The sequence below is a fragment of the Pagrus major genome, chromosome 23, assembly GCF_040436345.1.
Source record: "Pagrus major chromosome 23, Pma_NU_1.0".
In the NCBI taxonomy this organism is placed as follows: domain Eukaryota; kingdom Metazoa; phylum Chordata; class Actinopteri; order Spariformes; family Sparidae; genus Pagrus; species Pagrus major.
Window position 1 is genome coordinate 20,946,882 of NC_133237.1, and position 11,121 is coordinate 20,958,002.

The window sequence follows — 11,121 nt, forward strand, 5'->3', positions numbered from 1 at the left end:
ACTAGCTGTTTCCCCATTTCCTGGTCTTTGTGCTAGCGTTAAGCTAAGTTAGCTGTTTGATGGCTGTAGCTTCATATCTATCGTGCTCACTTAAGAGTGTTATCAGTCATCATTATCATCACTCATCTAGCTTTTAGCATGAAAGAAAACACAGGTACTTCCCCAAATGTTAAACCATTCCATTTGTGAGACAGTCTACGGGCCTTAGCATGATGTACAGTGTATAACTATCACTGATGTTGCACATGGTCCACAGAGCAGCATCTCATTCCCACGTTTCAAACAGACAAGCCTGTCACCAGTGTGCACCAAACACTTCAGAAGAATGTGTCAACTTTGCCCCACTAAGGAGGGGTGAAAGCGGGCTTGTCTTGTAGCCAGAGAGAAAGGGTGGCTGGTTCGGAGGGGGTTGCTGAGGCAGGAGAGAGCCAGAGCAGTGGCAACGTTACTAATGAGCAACAGGTGCTGGAGGGCAGTAGCATGGAAGCCATCTGTACCGCTGGAAGGCATCTATCGGCAAAGGCAGCGAGAGGCACAAACACACGCACACTAAACTCATTGACACCAGAAGATAAAATATAACGTGTCAGTCATGCTAGTATGGTTTGCTAGGTCATCACTTGACCTTCCCGCTGCTTTGAAAGTTGCCAGAGCTGAATTGTGACCCTGGTCAAATCGACCCCAGTCCCCCCACAGATGCACTCAATCACCAGCTCACTGACTTGCTTCCAGGTTGTCTGCAGGCCTTTTGAAGGCATGTGAAAGTTCGTTTTTTTTACTGTCTGCTGGTGTTATCAACACAGTTTTTTTTTCTCACTTGTGTACTTTAGGAGAATAAGTTCCATCCTGAGGTAGTGGAGCACATCTACCAGCACAATCCCATCCTGAAGTACACCCAGGGCCCACTGTACGCCCCTCTGCTGCCCTTCCCCTATGGCAGCCTGGAGCACACATGTAAGTAGTTAACATGTGCACATCATACATTATCATAGCAGCAATGCGTAAAGTTGCAAGTAGAGATTATAATAATGGTAAAACATAATTTGTACAGACTAGAAAGTGCTTGAAATACATATAATTGTAAACTAGATCATAAAACAAGCAGGTTCAGTCTTTCTTGAAGCAGTTATGAAATGGAATAAATCTGGTATATAATATTCCTGAATATATTAACAGGTATTTATGCTATCTAAGAGAAACTGACCACCCCACGTCTGTGTGTACGCACAGTTATTGACCGTTTTCTGTAACTACTTTTCAAGGGCCTTACTGTTAATTGTAAAGAAGCAGTGTAATCTCTGTGATTACTGTGCTGTTAGAATTGCTCAGAGCAACATTTAACACAACACGATACAATACGGATCACTAAAGACCAACCTTTCTTGGGTTGGCTGTTATTAAAACAAGTACAAACAAGGGAACAAAGGGTCTAAAAAAGAATAACATGTGTAATACATTTTTTGTTTTGCAGCTTAAATGTCAGCTTCAACTCAGTGATGTTTACATAACAAAATGTTAGCATCATACAGATATCCTGAGTGTATCACATGTGTATAACACAACATTGCACTGCTCCTCCTCCTCCTCTCCTCAGACCACAGTGGGAAAGGCTACGGTTCAGTGCGCGAGGAGGCCGTGAAGCTCTTCAACTGCCTGCAGCAGCTGGAGTCGGCACGGGAGCCTGTTCCCATCATCCAGGGCGTGCTGCAGACCTGCTTGGACCTGCGGCCCCTCCGTGACGAGGTCTACTGCCAGCTAGTGAAGCAGACCAGCTACACGCCCGCCCCGTACACTGCCGCACACCTCCGCTACTGGCAGCTTCTCACCTGCATGAGTTGCACCTTCCTGCCTGGACCCATCGTGCTCAAGTACCTGCGATTCCACCTCAAGAGGTGAGATGCACACATGGGACAGTCGAGTGGTGAAGGGTTGATACGGTCAACTTTAGTATTAATAGTATTAAAAATGTCTTTCTCTCACTTGCTTCCAAAACAAATATACATGCTAACTAGGTCAAGATCTTTACGACAAGAGGCGGTGGTGCTAACTCTGCTTTTGTCCACCAGAATCAACTAAGACGAAAGTTTCTTGTAGATGCTTTAAATATTGATTAAAATTAAAGACTTGCCACAATCTAAAAAAAGCTGAATATACTGTACTTACTTGAGCGATCCATGGTATTGCTAGCATAAATAAATCCTGAAGACTGGAGAAAGCTGTTCACATCAACTCCTACTTGTAATTTTAAATGGAAACATGGAGATTTCTTGTTTTTGCTGGCTCTGATTTGTCCCAACGGGAAACATGTCTTGTGGAAGCCAGGTGGAAAAAACAACAGCACATCCATCTCTGTAGACAGTTTAAGGTAGTTATAAACCACAGTTGTCAGTTAACAGGAATATTGCGGTGTCTATTTTATGCTCATGAATATGCCATCCCAGTCCCATGAGAATGGGGCATCAGACCAGGAGTCTGTTGTTGGTTATGAGAGAGGTGTGTGAGGGAGGACAGGTTGAATACTGGGAGATGAAGGCGAACCAGCAGTGTGCAGTAGCAGGGAAAACACGGGGTCTAGACAGCAGGGACAGAAAGCAGGCGCCAGCACCGTTGACCACCGGTTTAGATATAGTAGCGTGATATGCCTTCACATTGTTAGCGTGTTCCCTCAGACAGATCCAGTGTTTTGGGGCTGGATTTGCAGGTCTGAATTAGCCCCTCCGTCAAGCATGCTAATCTAAGTTATTAGCAGTGTTAATCTCCTGCTCTAGATTTTCTGTCCAACACCATGCCATCAAACCGCTACAGTTTTCTATCTATATGTCTGCACTGGGAATCGCCCTCTAGCTAATGGAACAGTTGCATGCGATGGTGATTCATAATAACGCTGTGGAACTCACTGCCTGTGTGTTTTGATACGTATTGCCGTCGCTCTCACGCACTCTCTCACTCTGTGGATCAGTGTTGAGGCTGCAGCTGGGCAGAGCTAAGACTGGAGCTGGGCAGTGGGCCCAGAAACCCTCCTTCACTCCCCCAGTGCCCTGAGAAACCCCCAGGGAAAGTCTGCTGTCAGAGGGAATAGGGCAGAGGAGGAGGAGGAGGGGGCAAGAAAGGAGGAAAGAGCAGAGAGGGGTGAAGAGAGGAGTGTATAGGAAGGATCACACAGACTCGGTGGAACATTCCTAATTATGTTTCAGCAGGACAAATCCCACCCTGTGGCCATATAGTTATGAGAGAGCGAGGCATCGGAGGGAATGAGAGGGCCTCTCTCATTCTGGCAGAATGTTTGAGGGCCTCTTGTTCGCCTCTCTGTCCTCCGTTCTGTGTATTTTGGGACGAACATCGTGGTGTAATTGTTTCCTTCCTATTTTTCCCCGTGTTTACTTAGGGTTGAGCTCATAACTCCGTCAGGTTGTATTTCACACCTTTCACACTGCAAAGTGTGTGAGACTTCAGGCTCCAGTTGGAGTGTGTTGTCCGCTGCCTTTGTGTACCCTCTCTTTTAAAACAACAGCGCACACACACACACACTCACTCACCTACCACTCCTGGACACTCCACTGGGAGGAAGTGGCAGGTCACTCCGGTTCACAGGAGCGGAAACACCTTTTCCTGTTTCATGCATTACCCAAAGTCAAACATGTTTTCTTTGCCGTTTTCCTTTTCTTTGAAGGATTGAGGGATGTTGAGCCTTTTAAGTCCCTAAGAGCCAAAGTGAGAACATTTGTCATTCTTCGCCTCATTGACTTTTGAGCATTGCCAACCCAAAGAACTGTGTTGAATCAAAAGATGACGCAAAGTCCATAATCACAGCATAACACTTTTCAGACTTTGAGTCATCAGGGGCATTAACAAGCCTTCTCTTTAATGTATTGACTTTATGTTTTAATTTTTCTAGCAAATATCTAGCAATTCTAAATGCACACACATGATTCATATCCACCCGTCTCACTCTTTCTTTTAGGATCCAGAGCCAGAGCCCCGAGTCTGAGATGGATAATTATGCGTCATTCATCAGCGAGGCTCTGGAGAAGACCAAGTGTCGGGAGTGTGTGCCATCCTGGGAGGAGATCCAGATGCTGATGAGTCGACAGGAGATGCTGTGCACTGTGCACTATCCAGGCCCCGGATCCTGCCAGCTCTACATCAGCTCACACACCACTGCCAATGAGGTTTGGGCACATTTTTTTGTATTTAACTTTAAGGCACGAATTTTCTCAATCTTTCAGCTTCTCACGTTTTCCTGGTCAAAACTTCCAAGTGTAATCTGGAGTCCATTGACATTACTAAGCCATGATAATTGCAGGAACTGCATTTCTCATTTTTCTGTTTCCACCCAAAAAACAAAAATACGTATTTTCCCTCCTGCCTGTTGAGCTATTTATCCATCTAGATTGTTTTGAAATCGGCTTTAGAGATGCCTGCCTTCTCTTGAATATAATGGAACAGGATGGCACTTGGCTTGTGGTGCCTAAAGCGCCCCAAAAATAAGCTTGAAAAACTCAACAGCAGTGTCTTTTTTTGAGAAATTGTGACCTGGTTAGTTGAGATAATAAACAGACCTTGTCGTGTGCAGTTATTTTCTTTCTACCGAACTACACCCGCCAACCGAATCACAGTGCAGAAGGAGGCGTACATGTACTTTAATCTACTGAGCTAGCTAAGATTACAGCTTAGCTGAGGAGGAAGCCATTAATGTTTAGCGCTGTCACCACTACGGGCCTCTCATGCATGGGTAGAGTGGTTTCTTCTGCACAGTTATACTTTGTAGTTAGAAGAAAGAAAATAGTTTCTATGTGAAACTGCTCACAACAAGGTCTGTGGATTATCTTGAATAACTGGGTCACGATTTCTGGAGAGACACGCTGCTGTTGAGTTTTTCAAATTTATTTTTTTGTTGCTTTGAGCACCAGTGCCATCTAGTTCCATTATATTTGTGAGAAGACAGAAATCCCCAAAACTCTGCAACTCACACCAAAAATATCAAGATGGATAAATCACTCTAGAACTAAGAGCAAAAATATGAATTTTTGATTTGAAGTGAACTGTCCCTTTAAACAATTAAACCAACCATTAACCATTTGGGTGTCCATCTCTACCTCTCCTTGCCCCTCACCAGGTGGTTCGAAGGATGCAGGAGAAGCTCAGCCTACAAGACAGCAAAAACACGTTTGCACTGTTCGAGCAGAACGCACTGTGGGAGCAGCCGGTCGCAGGCGGCGCTCTGATCGCAGACATCCTGACGAGGTTTGAAAAATATATGTGTCAGTCTTCACCCTGTAAACCAGAACAGACAGCAGACACTGAGGAAGTCAGACACAATAAAACCAAGCAGACAGACGTGCTATCAACACCTTGACTAAGTCTGGCAGGAATCTGAGCTATTTGTCACGTTAGATGAATGAGAACAGAGCAGCGGATTGTATATTTATCTTTACTAGTCTGACTCCCATGCTGAACGTTATCCAGTATCCTTGATAACCGGTGACCTTGTCTGGTCTCAAACATGACACCCAGCTGGGAAACTGGACTTGTGTCACTATTTCTGTCAGCAAAGCCAGCCAAGGTGAGGCTGATGTCATTTGGTTATACAAGTCTTGAATGAAACGATAAGGCATCCCGGGGAATAAAAGGGATCTGTGTTTTTTGGCCGTCGATGTCCTCACAGTGCTGAGTAACAGGGTCAATATGAAACTCAGCAAACTGCTAAGTTACTAAACAACAATATTACACATTGAGGAGGCAGTAAGTTGTAACATATTAACATCTCGGCTTAAGATTCTTGCTACCCCATTTGTTTCAGCTTTCTAACCCTTCCTGTCCCTCTTCTGCGCAGCCTCTCCACCAAAGAGTCAGAGTCTAAATCCCAATGGAAACTGTGTTTCAAGCTCTACTGCCTGTTGGATGCTGACAGCATATCAGTGGACAGCATTGAGTATCTCCTCCTCTTTGAGCAGGTAATGGAGCAGAACTTTTTAAAAGGGCAGAGTCCTCCGTTGAGAGTGTCTCTGTTATGAGTGACTATTTCAGTGCTGATAATGAGATATAATTTATTGTCCTGCTGTGATTCATTCCTCGTATTTCATTGGATTATTATGTTTTTTACTTAACAATCATTAATGTCTTACGGGCGGTGATTGCTATAAAACACACTGCATAAAAAGCATGACTAAGAGCACTGGCTGCGGTGCAGAGGGGGCAAAAGGCAGCCAGCACTGGGTTCATTAGAAAATTTTTCCTGAGGACTCCCATAAAAGAGTTATGGGACAAAATAAAACAGGGTGGGGTAGAAGGGATTGATGGCAGGAATGAGGCTGTTACTGACAAATTGTACTTTCTTTTCCTCCTGTTCGGTCTCTCCCTGTTTGCCCTGGGTTTGGCCTTGGCGCTGCAGTGTCATGAGATGGTGGTGCGTGGCCAGCTGCCAGCCTGTGAAGAGGACCTGCAGGCCTTAGCTGCCCTGAGGCTTCAGTGTCTGATGGGGGACTTCAGCACGCATGCCCCCTGCCCACCTCTGGATGAGCTTTTTCCAGGTCACATGCTAGAAGCTCAAGTCCTCATGTCCCTCACTGCACCCCAAGCCCTGCCTCCATGTCAGGTGGCAGCCCAGGGCTGCCCCGCAACACAGCGCTTCCCCTCGGGCCTCCTCGCAGGGACGCTGTGGAGTCACACAGCTACAGCAGCGCACAAGCAAAAGGTGGAGCAGGATATGCGCCTGCGGAGCCGGCTGAAGGAGGAGGCAGCAGCCGTCATGGGATCCATCTTGGAGCGTTGGAAAGGTCTGGCCGGCTACAGCCGCAGGGACAGTATGGCTGCCTACCTCACAATTGCACGCCAGTGGTCGGGCTTTGGATGCACTCTTTATGAAGTGGACTTTTATATTGTGAGTACAGCGAGGCTTTAGTTGTGTTCCCTCAGTGCTCAGTGCTGACATAAATAAAGGGATTACTATGAGCTGTTCTGACATCTGCTTACCTCTTCCTCCCTCCAGAGTTCGACGGGAAGTTTTTCCCAGAAGTTGTGGTTGGGTGTAGCTGCTACATCCGTGTCTCTGTATCGACAGGGAGAGGCAGAAGCCCTGGAGTCCTTCCCTTATGGCCAGATCTGTTCCTACGGTGTGTCTGACAGCAACACCTTCAAGATCACAGCAGGGGATCGGGATCTGCTGTTCGAAACTACCAAGGTATAGTGGCTCAGGCCTCAGGTTAGCATATACAGGCAAAATCTCTTATTCCTGGAACTGTTTCTCCTCTGAGCTTAGGCACAATCTAAGTCCACCGTAGTCAGGATTCAGTTTGTGTACAGTGCAGGGACAAGTGGCCTTATCACCATGCAGGGTTCTGCAGAGTAAGTGAAAGAAGCACGCTGTCTGCTCATGATACCCCCCCTCCCTCCAGCTCTCTGACCCACTTTAAAAACACTCATTAATTTGGTCTAAATAGAGAGCACACAACCTGCCCCTACTCTCCAACCGATGCTAACCACCAAAAGTCTGACTTCCTGCCATTAAATGGCAACTGGGGGTGAGTTTTATTGCAGTGGTTAGATTAAAATATTAGGCAACATTTCTCAGAAACATGGATGTTCTTCCAAACAGACATTTTTTTTCAGTCGAGAACAAATCTTGGCTTTCACTGGGGTAGATTTGCTTGCATCTTCCCACACGGAACAAAAAATCCCTCTGTGATCTCTCCCGGGGCACAAAAGTGGCTTTTATTTATTTATTCGACGCACAGGCGAATTGAAGTGCAACTCAGAAAAGGCTCCTTCTTTTATGAACTTAGGGCCTCACATTGCTCTGACATGAATGTGAAGGGTTTTGAGCTACAGGGCAGGAAAAAAAGACAGAGTAGATGTGCAGGGGGTGATTATGGTAAGGCCTGGAGTTAAGAGTGAGGGCTGCTGATTCAAGGGTTACAGTTAAAGTTGAAGAGTAGGTGCAGGTTGAAGCTCTTTAGTCAGTGTTCTTAGGCAAGCATTAGTGAAACAGAGTCAGGGTAATGGTCATGGTCATAGTGACTTATGGTGGTTTGGTGGTCATGTCCACCAAGGTCAGGGTAACTGAGAGACAGATGAAGAAATTAACTCCTCCTCAGTGCCCTCCTTTTTTTTTTTTTTTTGCAACAGCTGCTGAACAAAATATGTCAAAATGATGAAATATCCACACACATGTGAGGCTGATCGAGGCGTTCGTGTCCTCCAGAATCCACCAAACGGCATCATCCTCTGCTCCTGGAGGATCCAGTTTTTCTAGCAGCTGAATGACATCATCCCTCTCCTCCACCCTCCTGTGACAGTGCCAGACAGACACTAAGACTGCCACCAATCTGACCTCTCTCTCTCTCCCTCTCTTTCTATCTCTCTCTGTCACAGCTGACTGAGATCATGCAGCTGATGAATGCGTATTTCAGTGCCATCCGTCGCCAGCGAGGGAAAGGGGAAGATGTGGACACTACCATAGCAGAAAGCACAGAGGTGGGATTCCATCACCTGGCCTCCACACTGACGCCCACCCTCCTGGAGCTGCCCTCGCACCCCGTTTGAGATGGACCCACACCCGGACACCCCCCGCAACCCCCACCGTCCTCCTCCACGTGGCCCCTGCGAGGCCCAGCCCCAGTCCTCGGGACACCACGCCTCCTCCACTGGGAACGGCACGGCAGCCAAAACAAAGAGAGCGCTGTTTTCACTCCCCATCCGTGAAAATAAACCCTTGCTGAGCTTTCCAGCTGAAGGAGCTGGCTGATGGAGGAGGGTGGGAGTGGGGACGGGAAGGCAAGGGGTTCTGTTTTGCAAGTGAGGCCAGAAACCCACAGAAACCAATGCGGTTGCTGATGAGCTGTCACACACCCTCCACCCCATCCTGTCACGCAACCACCTCTGTTACCCTACATGGCAACAACCCCCCCACCTCGACCCCTCCCTTGACAATGTGAGACGTTGCTACATCAGGGAGAGATAGCATCAAAAAGAGTTAGGACTTATGACAACAATAAGCTGTGGTACTCCCCTCGTGAAGGTTTGGCTCAGTGAAAACACTACTCTCTCTCTCTGTTCTCTTTCTCGCTCTCTTTGGAAAGTGTGCCATATTTTGTATTGCCTTTCCTAGAAGGCAGTCGTCCCTCATGCACTGCTGGAATAGTGTTGAGAACTTTCTGTGACACACACACCCTCCCCCGTCTTCGGCTCTTTCTCCCTCTCTCTCCCTCTCTCTCTCTTCCACACACACATACACACTCTCTCACGTGCCCTTCTGCTGACATGTTCATCAGAGACAGTCAGTTTTCATAAGGTCCCCGCCAGGCTTGCATTACCTGGAACTGTTGATGCAGTGAGCCATGTGAACTTGGAACTGGAAACAGATGTTGAACACTGTTGCTAAGTCACTTTGGCTGCCACGGCCATATAGACTCTTACCTATGGGATTATCAGTGTGTGTGTGTGTGTGTGTGTGTGTGTGTGTTTGTGCGTGCGTGCGAGTACAGTATGAGCGTCTGTTTGATCAAGGAAACCATTTTCTGGATGACATTCAGGATCTGAGTTGATTGCGTTTCACATAAACCAAAGGATTTTTGGAGCCGTTTCTACATTGTTTCCACCAAATGCTCTCTCGCGTCCTTTGTTGTGCTGCTTGTCTTGGCTGTAATCCTCGACACGAAACTTGGTTAACACTTGACTGATTTGATCATTTCGCTTATGTCAGTTATTACCCTAATGCAGCTCTGCTCTGCAGAAATAACAGGTGCTTCTCTGTTTATTATTGTTATTTTCACAATGTATATATAATGGAAGAAATTAAGAGTTCACATAACCCCCCCTGTCAGAGATCTGTATCATTTAAGAAGACATATTTACCACCTGTCCCGTTATTTAAACAGAAACCTTTTTAATCAGGCCTTGGATGCTTTTTGTAGTATTATTTATGCAAACTTTGCTATTTTTTTTTTTTTTACTGTTCTTTGTCTTAAATGCAGACCCAGATGTGTTTTCATACAACCAGAAGCCATACATGCTTTTGGTTCTGCTCCTTAAAGCAGTTCAGATGTGTAAATCCTGTGTAGCTCCTTCTTTGTGTTCACTGTTTGAGTATTCTTGTGAAGCCAAAGTTCGCCAAGTCATTGAGCATGGACCAAAGATGTGTTGTTGTTTTTTTTAAAATAAGCTTTTATAAACGAAATTATCCCAAAGCAGACAGATCCCCGAGTTTATCTTTGACTGTCGTCACATTTACTAATTTTTCTTTAAACTTGAATGTCAGACAAATACGAAGACATCCTGTTGTATACATCGTACACCTAATTTTAATGTAGTAGATGACCTTTTAGGAATCTGAGACCTTAGATAGGCTTTGTACATATAATTTTAGAGTACTGTCTGCTACACAATCCCATGAAATAACCACCCTCAAGACTTAAATCGTCTCACCATGAAAGGCCTTGACGAGTCGTTGCACAGTCAGCCCTGTCACCTGCTCAGAAGCAGGTTTTTTGCTTTTTCTACTGCAGCTGCAGGCAGCTCCGAGCTACATGTATGAAAAGAAGAAAAAAATCAAACCACGGATGTTGTTGCTTTGTATTACGCTTGTTTGTATGCTGCATGGTACCTTTTTATGTAATGTGTGTATAGTTAATTGCACTATTGTTTGTTTTTAACTAACTTGGAAGTGCAATAAAAACTATAAATACTGTATGTAATTAATAAAAACAGCACCATTTTACCATATTCAGTCTCTGGTACTTCAGTACTCATTTCCTTTCATTTTTAAAAAATGGGCTTTCTTGTGCCTTGGCTAGTGAAGCACTATCAGACTATTGTTTTCAACCAGGCACACTTTATAAAAGTCTGAAGTTTGGCGCCAGCCGCAGAGCTGAGAGTCTTACCTCCCCCGAAGCTTTTCTGCCTAAAAACAATAGCTGGTTGAGCAAGCGTTGCTAAGTGCCTTTACGTTCCCCTGCGGTAATGAGCCTTAACTGAGTTAGATGAACAGCCACTGGGACACAAAGCTCCAGGTGTAGAAAAAAATGGTGTTTTATCATTTTGTAGATTTGACTAATGGAACGTAAAATGACCTTTTACGGAAACTATGTAGTGTAACTTCAGATGACACAAGAAATATAAAAAAAC

General features: G+C 45.5%; 1 protein-coding gene across 3 annotated transcripts in view; it reads left to right on the plus strand.

Annotated features, from left to right (window-relative positions):
• The window catches only part of plekhh3 (pleckstrin homology, MyTH4 and FERM domain containing H3), a 34,670-nt gene extending 23,951 nt beyond the window's left edge, over positions 1–10,719 (plus strand). Inside the window, exons 7-14 of one of the 3 annotated variants that reach the window (XM_073494306.1) lie at positions 831–954; positions 1,595–1,892; positions 3,962–4,169; positions 5,117–5,244; positions 5,834–5,954; positions 6,392–6,880; positions 6,989–7,180; positions 8,371–10,719. In XM_073494306.1, coding sequence (XP_073350407.1) covers positions 831–954; positions 1,595–1,892; positions 3,962–4,169; positions 5,117–5,244; positions 5,834–5,954; positions 6,392–6,880; positions 6,989–7,180; positions 8,371–8,541 — 1,731 coding nt within the window. In that variant the 3' untranslated portion in view covers positions 8,542–10,719. Of the gene's footprint in view, positions 1–830; positions 955–1,594; positions 1,893–3,961; positions 4,170–5,116; positions 5,245–5,833; positions 5,955–6,391; positions 6,881–6,988; positions 7,181–8,124; positions 8,265–8,370 lie in introns of those variants that run through there. The other 2 variants (XM_073494304.1, XM_073494305.1) reach the window with 2 other exon arrangements.
• The last annotated feature ends 402 nt before the right edge of the window (positions 10,720–11,121 follow it).